General features: G+C 41.2%; 1 protein-coding gene across 3 annotated transcripts in view; it reads left to right on the top strand.

The window, feature by feature from the left end:
- Positions 1-7,957: 7,957 nt before the first annotated feature.
- HDAC11 (histone deacetylase 11) overlaps positions 7,958-21,579 on the top strand; it is a 47,680-nt gene continuing 34,058 nt past the window's right edge. For 2 of the 3 annotated variants that reach the window (XM_043972056.1, XM_043972044.1), the window contains exons 1-3: positions 11,828-11,880; positions 12,520-12,668; positions 13,972-14,072. In XM_043972056.1, coding sequence (XP_043827991.1) covers positions 11,861-11,880; positions 12,520-12,668; positions 13,972-14,072 — 270 coding nt within the window. In that variant the 5' untranslated portion in view covers positions 11,828-11,860. Of the gene's footprint in view, positions 8,085-11,827; positions 11,881-12,519; positions 12,669-13,971; positions 14,073-21,579 lie in introns of those variants that run through there. The other variant, XM_043972048.1, reaches the window with a different exon arrangement.

The raw sequence follows: 21,579 nt of genomic DNA, 5'->3' as shown, positions 1-21,579 counted from the left end.
AGCTAGCATATAGGAAGCACTTAGGGAATGCTTGTTGAGAAATGGCCAATTCCTGAAAATGCACAAAGAAACATGCTCTCTACTTTCTGACAGGAAGGGATGAACTCAGGGAGGTTGAGATAGATGATTCTTTTTGGGGGTGGGGGTGGGGTGGGGCATGGCCAGATTACTTTTGCTTGACTATGTATACTTGTTACAAAGGTTTTTACTCTTCTTTCATTTTCAAAGGTGGAGTGGGAGGGGAAAAAAAAGATTTTTTGTTCAAATCCTGCCTTAATTAACAGACAAAATACTTCAGTCCAGGGGAGGTGAGGGTGCTCAACTCACTTTAAATACTAAAAATAAAAACCAAAAATCCCCCAACAAAGCAAAACTTGAAGGGTAGAGAGGTGCTGTGGTGTAGTGGAGAGAGTAAAGTGGTAGACTTAGAGTCAGAAGGACCTGTGTTCAAATTCCTCTTCAGATACTCACTAGCTATGTGGCAACGGACAAGTCAATTAACATCTTTTTGTCCTCAGTTTCCTCCTCTGTAAAGTGAGGACAGTGATAGCTTCTACTTCACAGTTATTGTGTTGATCAAATGAGATAATACACCATAAACTTTGCAAATCTGAAAATACTACACAAATGTTAGTTATCATAGTCGTCACCATCATCATTAAGAGAACTAACTGGAAATCAGTTGTCTTCACTTTCTATCCAGCCTAACAAAGGCACTCCAGTTCTAGCAAGGGGGATCATTCAGAAAGAGTGGGAAGGAAAAAATAAAAGGTGGGGGAAGATATATAGAAGTATGACACAGAGAAAGAGGCTGACACAGAGGGAATGGAACCGTGGCCTTGTACATGTGTACAGAAAGCCAACCTAATTAAGAGGAAATGTCAGAGGACAGCTATGTTGTCTCTGGGCAATGCCTTCTTGCTGCTAAGGAAGTCTGGGTTGCCACTGAGGCATCTGTCACAATGAACTGCCAAATCCAAGCCCAAATATTAATTTCTGAAAGGGAAGATTAAGCTCCTAGACTCATAATTTTAGAGCTGAAAGACACCTCAGAGATCATTTAGTCCTAATATCATAGCATTTGGAGCTGGGACTTTAGATATAATCTAGTTCGTATTTTCCCTCACATTATTGATGAGGAAACTGAAGTCTAGAAAGTTCTAATGACTTACCTGAGGTTATATAGATAGGTAGTAAGTGGTAAGTGGATTTGAATTCTGGTAAGTTCAATTCCAAGAAGCTTATGGAATAATGGCTAGAATGCTGGATGTAGAGTCAGAAATACTTGTATTCAAACTCTATCTCTGATACTTCCTAGCTATTTAACCCTGATTAAATTTAAGCTCTGAGCCTCAAGTTTCCTTCCTTGTAAAATTGGGACAATATTCATGGTACCTACTTAGTGGATGTAAACTTTAACTTAGTGTATACAAATAGATAAATATCTGATATTATGCTACACTACTTCAAACATATCAATTTAAAGATAAGGGAAATAAGACCCAGAAAAATAAAGTCACTGACCCAAGGACCCACAGTGAGTTAGGGGCAGTTACCTGTCTCATGAGTCACTATACAATGCTAATTATTATTATTATTATTATTATTATTTTGGTGAGGCAATTGGGGTTAAGTGACTTGCCCAGGGTCACACAACTAGTGTCAAGTTTCTTAGACCGGATTTGAACTCAGGTCCTCCTGAATCCAAGGCTGGTGCTTTAACCACTGAGCCACCTAACTGTCCCTGTCATTAATGACTTTTACCTCCTTGAATCTCATACAGTACTTTACTTGTATTTCTTTTTGTGTTAATTTGATTTCTGGCCTTTTAATTTGTAATTCTTTTTTATATTATTTTGAATTTTGGTGTTTTATGGATATTGTACACCTCTACTAGACCCTAAGCTCCATGAGCAGGAATTTTGTCTTACCTAACTTTGCATTTCACTCAAGTCCTAATACAATGCTCTGCCTGTGCTAAGTACTCAATAAATGTTTGTTGAATGGATTTTTAAAATTGTACCACTCAGTAATCCCTGGATCTAATTTTGTTGCAGTTCCCTAACAGACAGCTGGATGCAGGAGGAATGGGACACAAAACAGGTAAGTTTTGATGTAGGGGAGAAAAGAGGTCAGGGAACACTTGGAGCACTGGACTCACAGAATATCCTCATGTTTAGACGTCCACAGATATTGGTGAAAGGATCTCCTGTTCCCATACAAGTACTCAAGGTATATACACACACAGTTACACAGACACACACAGACACATTGTGTGTATCTCTATGTGTGTGTGTGTGTGTGTGTGTGTGTATATATATATACACACACACATACACACATATAGCCTCTATATAATTATATATAATATATATTATTATATATAATATATAAAGAAAGCCTCTATATAATTATATAAAATACATACATGTATTATTTATAATGCATACATGTGTTACACACATATTATATATTACACATAACACACATATATTATATATAACATATATATATAATATTACACATGATACACATACACACACACACACACACACACACACACATATATATATATAATGACATAGAGGTTTTATTTCACCCTACAGAAAATTCAATCCTGCCCCTCCCCGCCCATGGCAAACCCTCCCTTAAACCCAAATCCCAAACCTAAACTTAGAGTACTCATGGTACCCCATAAAGAATTGACAGGATTCTCCTCCCTCTGCTGAGTTCTATTTTCCCCATAGTCCTATACAGTTCTCCAGGCTCATACCAAATGGCTTATAATCCCCTTGGAAGGGAAGTGAATTGAAGCTTGCTAGAAGGGTAACCCTTAAAGATTCTGGTGAATCTCACTTGCACCACTGAAAGATAGACAAGCCTCTGCCAATCATGTATTATGATATTTCCCTGAGCTCTGGGATTCCTATTGAAGGAAGTCAATTTAGGATCACTGGAGAGGGAACTCCCTTCTCATTATACCAGAAACATTCGAATAACTCACCCTGGCACAGAGAAAGCACTTATAAAATGTGTGTTGACTGACTGAAACACAATAATATTGTGGAGGGCAAAGTGTAGGTCTTTAGCTTCCCTATGTTGTGGCTCTGGTCCCTTGCTTGTCCTTCAGTTTTGAAAGAATATTTGACTTACTAGCCTAATTTGGGGGGCTAATTTGATTGGGGTACTTAATCTGGGACTAATTTGACTAACTGGCTATCTGACTGCTATTAATTTAACGTGGGCCGTTTATAAAGTTCCACCACACTGCTCCACTCCCAAAATTGATAAGCAAAAGATTAAGAAGCCTCTTAACTAAATAATCCAAGCAGAGTTTATTTATGAGATACTATTTAAAATTAAGAATACAGGGAAACGGGGCAGCTAGGTGGTGCAGTGGATAAAGCATCGGCCTTGGATTCAGGAGTACCTGAGTTCAAATCCAGCCTCAGACACTTGACACTTACTAGCTGTGTGACCCTGGGCAAGTCACTTAACCCCCATTGCCCCGCAAAAAAAAAAAAAGAAAAAAGAAAAAAGAATACAGGGAAATAAAATGTACAACCTGAGTGCATTACAGTGTGTCTCTTTCCACTGTGTCTCTTTCCCACCTGCTGTGCCTCGGAACTTTTTTAATACAATAAGGGCCTTAGCCACCTTTTGCCTCAGGGTATTTTCACTTGCTCAGCTACTTTCACTAACTCCACCTATACCCTTTCACTTTGTAAATCCCCCTGCTTCTAACTTTCCTATCCTTACTGTCACCACTGAACCCCTGTGTTTCTCTCTCATCGACCTTCTGTCTGTCTGCTCTGTCAGTCTGCCCTTCGGCCTCTCTTCTCCCTGCTCCTAGTTCTTCTCGTCTTCTCCTGGGTCCTTGTAGGCCCGCCTCTAGTCTGCCGCACTCCAACCTTTCTAATCTCGTCAGCCACCGCTTGACCTCTTCTCCGCCTCGACTTGTCCGTAGGAACCTCCTCAGTCTAACCCCCAGGTCTATATATATCTTTCTTTTCTCCACTCAAATCTCAGGGCTTCCTTCGCCTCCACAGACCATGCTAATCCAACAGCCAGGGCTGGGGGGGGGGGGGGTATGCTCGAGCCTCATGTGCCCAGAGCCCGTCCTGGATGAGGCTATATATATATCCAGGACGGGCTCTGGGCACATGAGGCTAGGATCTCTTGGATAGCTCCGCTCAGGTCGGAGGGAGCTGGGGGTTTTTCCCCCGCAGCTGTCAGACCTGGTATCTTGTACAGCCCACAGGGCTTTTTGGCTCAGCTGAAGCAGAGGGGGAGGGGCACCAGCTCCTCCCACACAGAAGAGACCCTGAGGGCCTAAGGCTTTCTAATCTCAGTCTAAAGGTAGGGTCCCCAAATCAAAATACATTTTCACAGTTTCAAGAACCACATGTGTAGTTTTATTTTCCACAAGAGGTTAGTGCTAACTCCCCTTGCTCCCTCTAGAAGGTTAGATCCTAGAACTCTTGAACTTGAAATTTCAAGAAAGGAAAACTCAAGGATGGTGATGCTAAGTAATGCCCCTTCTTGCTCGAGAAACATAGGTCCCTAAACACTTTAGGAAGAAGACATTGTCTAAAAAATTCTTCCTTTTATTTAAAATGATAGAATTCAGGAACTCTCAGGCCTATTGGGTAAGAGCACATTCAGTGCCCATGTGCCTTTGCCTCAATGCCTGTTCAGGTTTTCCCCCTTCTTCCTCCACCCATCCTCACCTATAGATCCAGAAAAAAGAAAAAAGTGACTCTTAGCCACAAAAGTCAACCAAATCAGCCTTAATCAGTAAGCTCCTCTCTCCATGAGGTACAAGGAGTATATCCCAATAGACAGCCTGCTAATCTCTAAATAGGCAAATCCACAGCCTCCACAGGGAGATGCAATCAAAAGACCCAAATAATGCTTTCTGTCCTTATAACCTTATTGAACAAATTAGGAAATTTCCCTGAATAACTGCCTAAATAAACAGCCTGCTGACACCAGCTCCCCTGTCTTCTGTAAATTGCTTGGCTGTTTCCAAGGGACTCTTCCTGGGAAGTAATTTTGCTCTACATGTGGCCCAGAGTCATGTCCCAGGACAGATACCACCAATATGATGAATGTCTATTTGAATTTTTTATGCTTAATATAGCCACACTTCTGGTTTCAAGGAAAGACCAGTGAAAGTATGACTTATCGGGCACAATCTGCCAGGATGCACTATTATGAAGGCCAAAAGATATCAACTTTAAGAGAAATCCATGGGCAGCTAGGTGGCGCAGTGGATAAAGCACCAGCCTTGGATTCAGGAGGACCTGAGTTCAAATCCAGTCTCAGACACTTAACACTTACTAGTGTGTAATTTAAGATTCTAAATGTGGATTCTAATGTGTTCCCCCAGTTTGGGGGAAACTGACTAAAAATCACTGATAAAACGAGTTTAGGTTTTTAAGGGTTTATTGGAAAATAGAAAGAAAAAGATTGAGAACAGAATTCTAACAGCCTGGCATTCCTATCTTTCCTCAAATCTCCTGTGAAGTCCTCTGCCGCCACCACCATCAAGTCCGGAAGCCAAAAAAGGCCAGCGCTCTCTGCGCAGGCTCCCTTTTCCTCCTTCCTGTCTCCTCCCAGACCATAGGAGGCTCCTCCAGTTGATTGGCTGGTAGACTTGATAGACAGCACCCATGAGCAAGCGTCATTTCCTGACGCCAAGGAAAAGCCACAATGCCTCTGAGGCATTTTCCTCATGGTGGAGGTCTCCACAGCAAGTCTCCAGTAGGTGGCGTCATTCCAATCATTACACTAGCTGTGTGACCCTGGGCAAGTCACTTAACCCCCATTGCCCTGTTAAAAAAAAAAAAAGAGAGAGAGAAATCCATGGAAAAGAAGGATAAGTCCATGAGAGAATTATAGGAAGGACCACAGAGCTAGAGCTTGAAGGGACCACTGAGGTTACCGTCCAAAAAACACCAAAGCATATCTAATCCAGTCCCCTCTTCTTACAGATGAGGAACTAAGTCCCAGAGAGGTTAAATAAGTTGCCCAAAGTCACACAGGTGGTAAGTGATAAAATCATGATTGAAATCCAAGTCCCTGGAATTCAAATCCAGTGGGTTTTCCATTCTATTACACTCTACTGGAGATCACTAAGTGGTACAATACATAGAACCCTAGGTCTAGAGTCAGGAAGACCTGGGTTCATCTGACTTCAGACACTCACTGTGTGATCCTGGACAAGTCACTTAGTCTCTGCCTGCCTCAGTTTTCTCCACTGTGAAATGGGGATAATAATAGCACCCATATCCCAGGGTGGTTGTGAGGATCAACTGAGATAATATTTGTAAAGCGCTTATTCCGGTGCCTGGCACATGGCAGGCACTATATAAATGTTTATTTCCTTCCTTAGGTCCTCCCTAGTCCTATACCACCAAGATAGAGGTGAAGCAAAAATTCAGGAGGTCAAAGCTTAGGCTTAATCAGCACTTTTACAAATATTGCCCCTCTAGCTTCAAACATCAAATCCTTCCCTTACTTAACCTGTTTCTCCCTCTCCCCCCACACAGCTAACTTTTATGATCGCTCCCCTTCACATCTCTCTGTCTGTCTCTAATGGGGCAATGGGGGTTAAATGACTTGCCCAGGGTGACACAGCTAGTAAGTGTCAAGTGTCAAATTTGAACTGAGGTTCTCCTGAATCCAGGGCCGTGCTTTATCTACTTCGCCACCTAGCTGCCTCCACATCTCTTTCACCTGCTCTCTGCTGTATCTGATTTCCTTCCTAGGTAGTGTCCGCAATCAGTAAAGCCTACCCCTGAACTCTGAATGGCTTCATGTGGCTTCCCTCTTTTCCCCAACATCAGCAACCCTGCAATCCAGAGCCTTTCCTCCCTATCCCCTCTTCCTGTACCTCAGGGCCCTCTTCTAAGCATGGAAGAAAAGAGTTCTGAGGTGAGGAGGGATATGCATTTTCCCCATAGCAGGACTCTGTGCGGGGCACTGTAAAGAAGTATTGAACTAAGAGTCAGAAAATCTAGGTACAAGATATCCCTGTGTGGCTCTGCTACAAGTTCACTGGGTGACTGTAGACAAGTCAATTAACTTCTCCTTATACTGATCTCTGAATTCTTCATCTTTTAAAAAGAGGGATCTATGAAGCATAATTTTTTAAACTTTATTTTTTTTGCGTGTGCATGGTTTTTGTTTTGTTTTGTTCTTGGTCTGTTTTCTTTCGAAACATTAATATGGGAATATGTTTTGCTTGAATGCACATGGATAATCTATATCAAATTGATTGCCTTCTCAAGGAGTAAGAAGAGAAGGGAAGATGGAAGAGAATTTTAAATGAATGTTAAAAATTATTATTACATTTAATTGGAAAAAATTGAAAAGTTTTCACTTAAAAAATAAAAAGAGGGATCTAGATTAGGTGACCTCAAAGTCTGTTTTAGCCCTAACATTCTGTGACTCAAGTTTTAGATAATAGAGTATGGATTCGGAGTCAAGAAACACCAGATTTGAATCCCTGCTCTGCTAGGTGTGTGACCATTCTCATGTTCCTTCACTTTTCCCTGCCTCAGTTTCTTTATTTGTAAGAGGCAGGGGTAAATATTTCCTTAATTCACTTTCAGCTCCATATCCTTTGACCATTTTTAGGCATAGGCTTCCAGAGCGTTATAGCTACTGTTGCTTTTCTCAGACACAGGATAAAAGGCAGTCAGGCCAACAACGGGCGGCTTAGTCTCTGGTATGAGTGACTTTAACCCCATTTAGAAAACCTTAAGGCTGTGGAGTTCATACCGAGGGGGCGGCGCCTCATTGTAGCCCCTCCTCCTGAGATTGAGAAGGGGTGGGGGATTGGGAGGTAGGTGGGGCCTTATCTCAGCAATGGGCGTGACATGGGCGTTCATCCTTCTGTGATGCAGCCTTACGGAGGGGCGGACATCTCTCCCAAGCCCCGGCCCCGGTGACGTAAAGGGGCGTGTCCCTCATGCTGCCCCCGCCCGCGCTCGGCCCCGCCGGCCTCTGCTTGGCCCAGTGCAAAGTCCGGGCGGTGACTGCAGGTGGCGGGTCTGCCGCAGGCCCGGCGGGGGGATGTGAGTAGCGTGCGGGCTGGGGCTGGGCTGGGACACTGTGTCCAGGGGGAGCGGCCCGAGGGCTCGGGGGAGCGGGGAGGCTTTTCATCCCTTTGCCTGGCAGCTTGACCAAGTACCTGGACGTTGCGGGCCCCGTCCCTCCCAGATTGCAGTCGTGGCTCGGAAAGTGGAAGCTGGATGCCTCCACCTCCTCCTCCGCGGGCGGGACGGGTGGGGGCCACCACGTGGCCAAACAGCTGGTCGAGGGGCTTGGGTCAGGAAGAAGTGACAGGCCTAGGGGACAGGCCCTGGTCCCTGGGTGTGGGCTGCGGGGGTGCAGACACCGCATCTTTGGGGCTGCCTTCTGCAGAGGCAAGCTTCTTCCGCAGTCTGTGATTCCCCCCTCCCCAGGGTCGAGGCTCTCCGGGGAATTAAGTATCCCTGAGATCCCATCTGTGCTCCCACCCACCCCCAACTGCTCCCTTGGGAGGAAAAGCCTGAAACAGGCAGTGAGGGACTCTGGGAATGTAGCCCCAGTCCACCGCCTTCTCTGGTCAATGGGAAGAAAGACAAAAAGGGCCAGGGGGGTTGGGCTGGTGGCCCTTGCCAGAGGTTGGCACTGGGATTCACAGGACTTTTGTGAAATGACAGCCAGTGACTGGACCCAAAGATGAGGCGGGAGAGGGGAGAGGAGACATTGTGGCCCATAGGGATCCTGGGCTCGGGATAGAGGGGGACATATGGCAGCTGTGGCTAGAGAAAGGAGATGGGAGGCTCTCAAGGAGCCTGGGCCACTGGCTCACGAGTTTAATAGTTTTAGATATGGAAGAGAGCTTAGGTAGCTTAGCTGATTCCCCCTTATTTTTCAGAAAAGTAAATAAGCTCAAAGGTAGGTAACTTCCTCAAGGTCACATGTAGTGGGAGCTGGAGCCAGAGTTTGAAATGTACGTTTCCTCCAAATCTGTCTCTTTTCCTGAAAAGCTGTGCTGCTCCCCATCTTTACATCTTTCTATTCCTCTCTTCTCCATTCCCACAGCATAATACTGAAACCTTCTGATATGTTTTAAGTTTTTGGTCTTCCAAATCACAGCACAGTGTAGTAGAAAGAACAGCACTGGAGAGTCAGGAGGCCTGGCTTCTATTTCTAGCCTTGTCGTGAATTTATTGCATGACCTTGAGAAAAATCACTTTTTCCTTTTGGACTTCACTTTTTTTTTTTTCAGTGAGACTAGATGGACCTCTAAGGTTCCTTCCAGCATTAAACATTTGATGGCTCATACAGAGATATTGATAATGACTTGGTGTTTACTTTATGTTAGAATGGTTGGAACTACTGAGATAGCCTTGGTAGATGGGTCTATAATAGCCCTGTATGCATGGGACCAAAAGTGGTCATAGACAGGGTATGACAAACAACTTCTGTCTCTTCATTTATGTAGTTTGAATTTTTAAAATTTTTATTTTTCCTTAGTGCCTCCTCACCTATTATATTTTCTTCATAGTCACTCTGTGAGATAAATAAGGGCAAGGGAACAGTAGTATTGTCACTGTGTTATAACTTTAAACAACACTCTACCCTGATGTCTCAAAGTGGCCTAATGGTGACTCTGAGTTTTAGAATATTATACCAGAGCAGCATAAGCTCTGGCATCACTCACAGTGTTGATCATCAAATCAGAAAGATCTTGGTTCCAATTCTGCCTCAGATGTATGCCAGTTGAAGGACTCTGGAAAAATGTCTTCACTTTGTTCAGCCTCAATCTCTTCATCTGGGAGATGGGAATAATAATTCTTGTGGTACCTTTGAAGTTGTTTTGAATCATAGGATTATAGATTTTATGCTAGAAGGGACCTCAGAAACCATTAAGTCTAACCCTTTCATTTTACAGATGAGGAAACTGAGGCTTAGAGAGGTCAAGTGACTTACCCAAGGTCACACAGATAGTAAGTTGGCAGAGGCTGGATATGAACCTTGGTCTTTTTGACTTCAAATCAGTGGTCATATGGAACTTGGAAATCTTGACTCTCTTCTGGAAGATTCCAGTTCTGACAGATGTCTTTGCAAGGGACTGATGAAGCACTTGATAGCCTACCTACTAGGGATCAGAAGAGTTTGGATAGGGGCAGCTAGGTGGTGCAGTGGATAAAGCACCAGCTCTGGATTCAGGAGGACCTGAGTTCAAATCCAGCCTCAAATACTTGGCATTTACTAGTTGTGTGACCCTGGACAAATCACTTAATCCTCATTGCATAGCCAAAAACAAAAGAAGAAGAAGAGTTTGGAGAATTTTTGACCCAGTTATTTCTTAAGTGCACCTCTTCCCCCACCTGAAACTTTAAGATTCCATGATTAAGATGTCTTACGAGAAATAACTGGCAGGATGCTCTCAGAAAAGCCTGGAAAGACTTAGAACTGATACAAGTAAAATGAGCAGAACCAGGAGAACATTGTACAAAGTAACAATATTGTATAATGATCAACCATGAATGACTTAACTATTCTTAGCAATATAATACAATTCCAAAGGACTTAGGATGAAAAATGCTATCCATCTCCAGAGAAAGAACTGATGGAGTCTTAATGCAGATCAAAGCATACTTTACATTTTTTTCTTTATTTTCCCTGTTTTCTTTTTGGGGGAGGGGGGGTCTATTTTCTTCCACAATATAACTTATATGGAAATATGTTTGATGTGACTGCACATGTCTAACCTATATCAAATTGTTTGCCTTCTTAATGAGAAGGGAGGGGAAGGAAGTAGGGAGAGAATTTGGAACTCACATTTTTTTTTTTACTTATTTTTTCCCAATTACATGAAGATAATTTTCAACATTCATTTACTTTTATTTTATTAAAGTACTTTATTATTTTCCAGTTATATAGTTTTCAACATTTATTTTCATAGGATTTTTAGTTCCAAATTATTCTCCTACCCTCCCTTCCCTCCCTCCTCCCCAAGACAGAAAGCAGTCTGATAAAGGTTATATATGTACAATCACGTTAAACATATTTCTACATTAGTCATCTTGTGAAAGAAGAATCAGAGCACAAAGGAAAAACCTCAAAAAAGAAGGGAAAAAAAAAACAGTCCAAAAGTAGAAACAGTATGGTTCAATCTGCATTCGTAATCCACAGTTCTTTTTTCTGGATAAACATTCATTTTTGTAAGATTTTGAGTTCCAAAATTTTCTCCCTCCCTTCCCTTCCCACTCTCCAAGACAGTAAGCAATTTGATATAGGTTATACAATCATGTTAAACATTATTTTCTCATTAGTCCGGTTGTAAAAGAAAAATTGGAACAAAAGGGGAAAACCATGAGAAAGTAAACAACAACAACAACAACAACAACAACACAGTATACCTCAATCTGAATTCAGACTCCATAGTTCTTTCTCTGGATGTGTAGAGCATTTTCCATCATGAGCCTTAGAATTACATTGGATCATTGTATTACTGAGAAAAGCTAAGTCTATCATAGATGATGTTAAGGGCTAAAATTCTAGCTAGTCTGTCTAAAATATCCAATGAGTGGTCGCCAATAAATTATAAGCTTTAGCAAGAGTTAGACTTTTAAGTGTTTATTAAAGAGAATAAGAATTTGGTAAAGAGAGAAAGAAAGGCCTAGATTCCTATCCATTAAAGCGAGAGCACATTTCTAGCTCCACTCTCCACCAGAGTCCAAAGGAAAAGCGTGAGACCGAGCGCCAGTCTCTTCCTTCCTCCTCCCACTAGCCCGCGTCACTTCCTGATGCCAAAGAAAAGACTCCTGGTCTTGCCCTCAAAGACCTTCGCTTCATGGGCGGAACTCTTCTACAGTAAGTCTCCTGCAGGTGGTGTCATCCCAATTGTTACAGTTATAATCGCACAATGTTGCTATTACGGTATATAGTGTTTTCCTGGTTCTCCTCACTTTACTCAGCATGAGTTCATGTAAGTCTTTCCAGGTTTTTCTGAAATCCTCTTGCTAATCATTTCTTATAGCACAATAGCATTTCATTACATCCATATACCACAATGTATTTAGCTATTCCCCAATTAATGGCATTCCCCTCAATTTTAAGTTCTTTACCACCACAAAAAGAGCTGCCATAAATATTTTGTACATGTTGGTCCTTTTCCCTTTTTATGATCTCTTTTGGATACAGACCTAGTAGTGGTATAGCTGGGTCAGAGGATATGCATAGTTTTACAGCCCTTTCGGCAAAGTTCCAAATTGTTCTCCTGAATGGTTGATTCAATTCATAACTCCACCAATAATACATTGGTGTGGAACTTAAAATTAAAAAGAAATGAATGTTAGAAATTATTTTTACATGTTATTAGGGAAAAATAAATTATTAAATCATTTTTTAAAAAAATCTTGTTATCACTCATAAAAAGAAGATGAAGATTCCATGATTCTGTGTGTTCTGAGGTGGTATTCTGTCCAATTCTCTGTCTGTCTGTGCCTCAAGGTCTCACAACACCAAGCTGTACCAAGAAGTGTCAAAGAACTGCTGGCCCATTATCTACTCTCCAAGATACAACATCACATTCATGGGCTTGGAGAAGCTCCATCCATTTGATTCTGGGAAATGGGGGAAAGTCATCCATTTTTTGAAAGGTAAAAGCAGGCCTTTCTCTCTGACCTCAAAGTAATACTGTAGTAAAACTATGTGAAATGCAGGTGAAGCTGGTTTTCAGTGGCTTTTACTTTTTAGTATATCTTCCCCGTGTTTTTTTTTAAATCCCCCAATATTTGGAGTATGATTTTGCAGAACAGGGCAGTTAGGTGGTGCAATGGATAGAGCACTAGGCTTGGAGTCAGGAAGACTCCTCTAAGAGAGTTCAAATCCTGCCTCAGAAACTTCCTAGCTATGTGACCCGGGGCAAGTCACTTCACCCTGTTTGCCTCAGTTTCCTCATCTGTAAAATGAGCTGGAGAAGGAATGACAAACTACTCTAGTATCTTTGCCAAGAAAACCCCAAATGGGGTCACAAAATTGGACATGACTGAAAATGGCTGAACAACAAATTTGTGCAACAACAAACATTTATTAAGCACTTATTGGATACTGAGCACTGTGCGAATTTACTGATCTTCATGGTTCCTATCAACTGTTTCCTCCATCTATTCTATTTTTCTTTGTTTTCTTTCTTTCTTTCTTTTTTTTTTTTTTGGTATATACCTACTTATGTGTTGTTTCCCTCTGGATTGTAAACTTCTTGAGGATGAGGACAGCTTTTTGTTTGTTTGGGGTGTTTTTGTATTCCCAGTGCTAAGCATAGTACCTGGTAGATGGTAAGTGGTTAATAAATGTTTATTAACTGATGGATTAGGCAGCACTTTTGCTTGCAATATCCTTCTTCTCCCTAACCATCCATTGAGACCCAAATACGATGCTATGTGTTTGACAAAGTCTTCTCTGTTCCTTTTTTTTTTTTAATTGGTGGGAATGTTCTCCCTCAGATTCTATACAACACTTTGTTTTGAAATTCCCTAGCTAGAAATTTTGTATCACCCCCAACACAGTGCTCTGCACACAGTAGGTGCTTAATAAATATTTGTTGTACTATATTACACCACCTTCTCTGTCCCTGGCACTGAGAGTGTCAGTGACTTATTTTTACTGAGTGTGAGACCATCCTCCAGTAGAATGTAAGCTGCTTGAGGGAAAGGGACTATTTTTTTTTTTGTATTGTATCCCCAGCGCCCTACCCAGCACTTGTAGTAGGTGCTTGATAAATATTTTGAATTGAATTGAATCAACATCCAGGGAACTAGCATAATGTCTGTATTGAACTGGGGGCAGATTGTGATGACCTCAATGTTACAGCCAGTGGGGCTTTAGGCTGTCAAGGGCTGATTTCCCCTTGGTGTTCAGTCTTCCTAGATATCTAAAGGGTGTGATTTATCTTGGTTACAGAAGAAAATTTCCTTACTGACATCATGATGGTGGAGGCCAGAGAAGCCACTGAGGAAGACCTGTTGGTGGTACACACACAAAGATACTTGAATAAGCTGAAGGTAAGGAGGAAAAGAATCCCTTTGGCCAGGCCTGTTTGGAATGGGTTCCCAGGCTTGAGGCTTTCCTGCTATTTTCTGTATTCTCTCTTCACTTTCTTCTCCATATCCCCATTGCTTCCCTATTCAGGGTAGGAGATAGTTTGGAGGCCTGGAGCTCTCTACAACCGGGGGAGTCCTTGGGTGTCCAGCACGTTGAGACAGCATATCTAGTTACTTTGGATAAACTAGGCTACAGTCGAGGTGGTGAATTTCTTGTCCTCCCTGTTTTATGTTGCTAGCCACTGTTTCAGGCCCAAGTTGAGCAAAGGTAGTTTCAGGTTCTCTCATGGGAGAGTCATAGTAAGCCACAGTCCAGTTGAATATATAGAGATGAATGAAGGACAAACTTAATCCCAGGATTCATTGTTGTCCTTCCTCTAGGATAGCTCATTGCAGGAACCCATTTTAAACAGATCATCCTTTAGAAAGAGCTTGTAAATCACCAAATATAACTGTCAGACAAGAGGCCTCAGGTTCTTTTACTTCATAATAGGCAACCTTCCTTTCACAGACACCCCCCCCCCAATTAATTTTCTCTTTGAACAATCAGTCACATTTCTCTTATCACACAGGCATCCAGGAGTTCTGGCATGAAGTTTCCGTAGGCCTACTAACAAGATTGTTTTTGGAGTGCCTACTATGTGTAAGGCACAGATGAACACGCAGAGGTACTTGGCTATGCCCTGCAGTAGTTTGGGGCTTGAACATTCCAAAAATATTAGGTAGTCCTTGGGCCATCCAACTGTAACTTTCACCGCCTGACTGACCCACCTTTTATTCTGATCATACATTTCCCTTATAGTAAGTACTTCTTGCATAGAAGGTCAACTCATTATATGTTTATTGAGCATCTATTACATGTAGGGTCACTGTTAGAAGTATGCTGGATACTTGTCCCCACAAAGCATCTCGTTATTGTACTTTGTGTCACCCAAAACTCTTCAGATCTTGTGGTCTTCTCAGCTTTGTAATTGCAAACTTGATAGTTAAGAGAATATTTGCATTTAAAAGAGGAGTTTTTGCTCTGAGGAGCAGCTTGTGATTGTTAAAAGTACCATACTTTCCCACGTGTGTATCATCTTTCTTCCTCCTATTCAGTTCTGGACCCAACTTTTTTGTCCTTCTGCAATACTTGACTCAGATATAGACACTGTTGAACTAACTGGAATTGTGTAGATAAAAGACATTTTTTTTCATCTGTTTAATTCTTCTATTTGGATTAAGTATATTTTTAGAGTAATTATGGTTTCCATTGAGGAGGTCTTGTAATGTTCTGGGACTGGATAACAATCAACCCAATATATCCTTTGTCATCTATAGGGATATAATTCTCTTCCATTTGAACCTTGTGTAGGTCATCCTTTATGGCAGGACAGACACCTTTGGCAATCATTCATATCTCTTTTTTATGCTTCATTTGATATTTATTAGTTTATTAGAGTTAGCTCTGTGGTTGGCATTTGCCAAGGACATTTGAGAGACTCTTGTGAAGGTCCTTAAGGCTGCGTGTGTGTGTGTGTGTGTGTGTGTGTGTGCATATGTGCACACATGCAAATCAATAAACACAAAAGAGCAAGATATCTTGTTTTCTCTTTGCCTCTCAGAGAACTGGGTAACTGTAAAGCTGTGTTTTGTTATAAATTACTACTTCAGAAAGTCTGCTGATTCCTTTCTCATGTTTTCATAAAGGTTATCCTGAGTATGTCTGTAAATTATTATCAGTGATTTTTATAAAGGTAAGAATGTAGCCATATGAGTTGGTAGTTATCAGGATTATTTTGGTACCCTCTTTTGGGTAGTAAAGGTGTCCATGAATTTTTCCATTAATTTCATTTCCCCCCCCTCTTAGAGATAGCTTGTTAAATGATCCTTTGAGGCTATCAAGATTGTGTTTCTTCTAGCATGTCTTAAATGCCATTTCAACTTCCTTGTGTAGTCAAGGACTGAGGGATTAGAACACAAATGAAGTAACTGATGATGAAGAAAACAGATCCTTATGGAAACACTGAAAATTTTGTCCCATTTTCTGTCTATTCATTGTCATTCAGCCAGTTTTGCCTCTAACTGCTCTCAGGATGATGTGGTTCAATTGGGGCTCATGCCAAGTTTCTGAAGACTTCCTTTTGCTTCTATTACTTTTCACTCTTTTATGATGTGATAATTACTAGTTATTTTCCATGATCTTCCTTCATTTTTTACAAATGAGTTGGTATTCTAACTCTTTGGTACTCTTGGCTTCCATATACCCTTTGGCAAAGGCGTCATATGTTTGCTGACTGAGGCAGTTTCTGGGCACCTTTGGCCTTTTCACTGTGGGAACTACTTTACAATGGCTAAGCTTTTGTAGGAAATGGTGATAATTAGAGTTAAAATATTTGTTTTTCTTCATTTCCCTTTTTTGGCCTCACCTTATTTGTTTTTTATTTTGGGGGGGGGGCAATGAGGGTTAAGTGACTTGCCCAGGATCACACAGCTAGTAAGTGTCAAATGTCTGAGGCTGGATTTAAACTGAGGTCCTCCTGAATCCAGGGCCAGTGCTTTATCCACTGTGCCACCTAGCTGCTCCCGGCCTCACCTTATTTGTAGAGATCAGACAATATATTCTCAAGGCTGTCTTCTCATTATTATTCTTTCTCTTAATTAATGCTGATTTTTGATTATTGCTCTAATTTATCCATCAGTGGTCAAAAAGCACACTGACAACCAGTTCTGCTTCGTATCTGAGAGGATTAGTCATTTTCCTATCTGTTAACAGATAGAGGTAATTGATTTTTTGCATGTGTTTTATTCTTTGCCATGTCCATGGATTTCTTATGCTCTTAAAGTAATTATGATATATAAAATCCAAGTTTTTAAAGTAGCCTAAAGTCTTTTGCTCTCTTTCATATTTAAAAACCTAAGTAATATTTTCTAACTCTTTTTTGCCATCTTCTCCTATTGCTATTAATGTCACCAAGTAACAAAGTATATTTTAACTTGGTGTAGAGAATTTTTTCCAAGTCCTTCATATTCACTCCTTATTCATCCTTATTCATCAACAGATGTCAGTACACGTGAGTCAATTAATGACATGTTTATGCTCATCTTGAGCATCAGAAGATGAGATTACCAAGTATGCCAGCTCTGCCACATCTTTTGTTTGCCTCCTCAAGAACTTACCTGTAGCTTCCTTTTATCTCTTGATTTCATTTCCTTTAAGAACATCAATATTCATGAATTTCAGTTCTTTAAGAGTGTCTTTGGCTTGGGATTTGCTCCAGTGCAAAGAATATAATACATTGGTCACTGGACAAGGTTTTCGCCATTAGGCTACCAACAGTTAGTATAATGTTTTAGAGAGTCTTAAAACTGTAATTCTTAACCTCCCTCTACCCCATTTTTCACCTCTATCCCTAAGATCCACATAAGACTGATGACCATTTTGGATTTTTCTTTATTTCCCGAGTTCCCACGGCCAATCGTGGCCATCACCTACTGCCCAAGCTATTGGTGATAACTCTCCCTATACTTAGTTATCTTTGTCCACAGACATCATCAGACTGCTTTAGGGACCACTTCAAATACTTCCCAGCATTGTTGACACTGCCAGAGTTTCCACTCTCCTCAAATTGTTTTTGACAATCCAGGGCCATTATCATGCCATGGTAAGGAATTAGAATAGAATTTTGTAGAATTTTGCCTCCTTTCTGGTTTTCCTTTGTGTCTGGAAAATGGTGCTTGTGTTTTCCTGGCACAGATAGAAAAAAACCCAGAGACAATGTAGAGCTTCAAGCTTCCCTAATTTGGAGTCTTGTGTATTTTTAAAAGTGATAATAATTTGACCAAAATTATTTTTGAAAAGATCCTCCTATTACCCATGGATAGTAGGTCAGGATCAGGCAATGAGATTGAAATAGTGATGACATGTGGTGGGTGGGTGGGTGGGTGTAACTCTTGTGAGAGAATCAGCCACCTTAACTTGTTAGATTCAGTAGGAGGGAAACTGGCAACATTCCTGAAAGTCATCAAATCAATCAGCAAGGCTGTATTGAATAATGCCTGTTCTCCAGTTTCTAGTTCCCCTCTGTCACTAGAAAATACTTTGTATCTATTTATACTTATTTGTTCATGTTGTGCCCTTTCCCCAGTTAAATGTAAGCTTCTTGAGGGGTGAGACTGTTTAATTTTTGTCTTTGTATTGGCAGTATCTAGTGCAGTACCTGACACATAGCAGGCACTTCGTAAAGGCTTACTGAATGAATAGATGAATGTTCATATCTCTGTGCTGTGGGAGAGAAAATGGGAGAAGACTGGGTCCTTGTCCTCAAAGAATTCTGTTTGGGAGCATGGGATCTGCCCTCTCCACTATCCCCCAAGAAATACAGACAGAAGACAATGGATGGCAGTAGCATTAGCTGCTAATGGAAGAGAAGGAGGCTTAGTATGAGGAGAAAAGTTAGGTTGAAATGAAAAGAAATTAAAAGTGTTTCTTATCCCTTGACCAATTAATAAAAATCTTTTACTCTTCTGTTTGTGTCCCATAACCTCTTCTTCCTCAGAGCCTTTCCTCCATTTCCCTCCTGTAAAGATTACCTACCTGGGTAGTATCCAAGACTCCAGATTTCTGAAACTTCTAATCAAAACTTCTGGCCTTGTGTCCTATTCCCTTAGGGTCCTGATTTTTACTAGGACTAATCTGATAAAATCTCCTGTTGCCAAAGTACTAATGCTTTACACAAAATTGCTAATAATAGCTACTGATAATATTTAATATAAAGTTGCTTATAATAGCTACTGATAATATTTAATACACAGGTGCTAATAATAGCTACTGATAATATTTAATACAAAGTTGCTAATAATAGCTACTGATAATATTTAACACAAAGGTGCTAATAATAGCTACTGATAATATTTAATACGAAGTTGCTGGGGCAGCTAGGTGGCGTAGTGGATAAAGCACCAGCCCTGAACTCAGGAGGACCTGAGTTCAAATCTGTCCTCAGACACTTGACACTTACTAGCTGTGTGACCTTGGACAAGTCACTTAATCCTCATTGCCCCACCAAAAAATTAAAACAAAACAAAACAAAAAACAAAGTTGCTAATAATAGCTACTGATAATATTTAATACAAAGGTGCTATTAATAACTTAGTGATAATATTTAATACAAAGGTGCTAATAATAGCTTTGTACCCCTTATTATTTGTGCTTTAACAGGGAATTTTACTGCCTCAACCCAAAGGTGGGAACTATAGCAGCTGGGGTTGGAGAGATAGCTCTGGAGGATGAGGAATAGGGATGCATTTAGGTCTTTTCATCAATTAATAGCATTTATTAAGGCCTACTTTGTTCAGGCACTGTGTTAAGTAAGTACTGGGAGTACAAACACAAAGAATGAAACATTCTCTACTCTCAAGGAACTTACATTCCATTGGGGGAGATGACGGGTACCTAAAGAAACATATGCAGAATAAATATAAAGAGAAGTATAAAATATATCGGGTAGTTTGGCAGGGAAAGAACTTCTGTTGAAGTTGAAAGGCTTCATGTTTAGAAGCTGGTGCTCAAACTGTGTCTTGAAGGAAGAGAGGGATTCAGTGAGGCAGAGGTGAAGAAGTAGTGCATTCCAGGCATGGAGGTAGGAGACTGAGGGCTTTGGAAGAGGAATAGAGAGACTGTCAGTTTTGGATACTAGAGTTTTGTGGGTGAGTTGTTTCTGACTCTTTCTGACCCATTTGGGGTTTTCTTGGCAAAGATCCTGGAGTGGTTTGTCATTTCCTTCTCCAGTTCATTTCACAGATGAGGAAACTGAGGCAAACAGGGGGAAGTGACATGCTGAGGGTCAAACAGCTAGAGTATTTGAGGCTGGATTTGAACTCACAAAGAAGAGTCTTCCTGACTCCAGGCCTGGTGTTCTATCCACTGCACCACCTAGATGCTCATCCTAAAGTTTAGAGGGGGAGAAATATACAGGGAAGCTAATAGTTGAGACCAGATTGTGAAAGGCTTTAAAAGTTAAACAGAAGAGTTTACGTTGTATTCTAGAAGCACTAGAGAGGCACTGGCATTTATTGACTAGGGGTATTACCTGGTTAGATCTCCATTTAAAGAAAATCCCTTTGGCAATCATGCCATTGATGGATGTGAAGAGAAACATGAGTCAGGGAGAAAAATGAGGAAGAGCTTGCAATAATCTAGATGAGAGGTAATGAGGTTCTACTTAAGCTTTGTCTGCCTTAGCTTCCTCCTCTGTATAATGGGGACAATGTCAGACCCTCCCTATCAAGGTTGAAAGGATAAAATGAGATAATATTTGTAAAGTGCTTTTGCAAAGCTTAAAGCACTGTATAAATGTAAGTTATTATTTTGTTGTTGCTGCTGCTGTTATAGTAATGGCTTGTGATTAGAGAAAAAGGGTCAGATATGATAATGAGTTCAATTTCTTTCATGTTGAGTTTGAGAAGCCTCTGGAATATCCAGCTTGAAATTGTCCAAAAGACAGTTGGTAATGTGGGACAGCAGTTTAGGTGACCCAAGATGTATAGATCTGTGAGTCATCTGAACAAAATGGATAATTAAACCCCTGGGAGCTCAAGGCATTACCAAGAGAGAGTTTAGAGAGAGAAGAAAAGAGAGCCCAGCATAGAGACTTGGAGAATAATACTCAGAGGTGTGTATGTGAGGGGGGGCGGGGAAGGGGGGATGACATAGATAATGAACCAGCAAGGGAGCCTGAGAAGGATGAGTTGGACAGATAGGGGAATAATGAGGAGATAGACTTGTCATGAAAACTCAGAGAGGAAAGAGGACGAGGAGAGGGGGGTCAATAGGGTCATATGCAACAGGCAGGCCAAGTAGGAAGAGGGCTGAGTCAGATGTCACAGTCAAGACATCATTAGTAACTTTGTAAAGAGAAGTTTTAGTCAGAAGTTTGATGAGGTTGGAAGCCAAATTGTAGAGCTTTGAGGAGTGAGTAAAAGGTAAGGAAGTGGAGGTTACAAGTGTAGGCAGCTTTTTCTAAAGTTTGCCTGAGCTTGGGGGAAGGAGATGGGTGATGATAGCCTGAGGGGATCATAGGGTTGGGCCAGTGAAGGTTTTTTAAAGTTGGGGAGGGAAGGCTTAGGCATATTGGAAAGTAGTACATAGGATCTGTTTGGGCAACTCCACTTAGAGGGAGGGCTGCCCCTCATAGGGAGGAAGAAGACAGAACCACCAAGTGAAGTAAAGGATTTAATTTGTCCTTTGACTTTCCAATTGAGGGTTTGCTATGGTCTGTTAGCTGACATCCTAGAGAACTTCAACAACAATTCAGTGAATATTTCTTGTGTCCATTGTGTATAAAACACTGTTCTAGGCATATTGCCCCCTTGAAGAAATGGCCACTCAGATTCCTGTTGAAACCTTTAGTGGGTTTGGTGGGCAGGATCCTTCCCTATCTGGGTTCTTGTCCCAGGACCTGGTCCATTCAAAGGGTGGGACTCTATT

This window comes from Dromiciops gliroides, chromosome 1, assembly GCF_019393635.1.
Source record: "Dromiciops gliroides isolate mDroGli1 chromosome 1, mDroGli1.pri, whole genome shotgun sequence".
NCBI classification, from domain to species: Eukaryota; Metazoa; Chordata; class Mammalia; order Microbiotheria; family Microbiotheriidae; genus Dromiciops; species Dromiciops gliroides.
The sequence above is the reverse complement of the archived record's forward strand: the minus strand, read 5'-3'. Positions and strand labels throughout refer to the sequence as shown.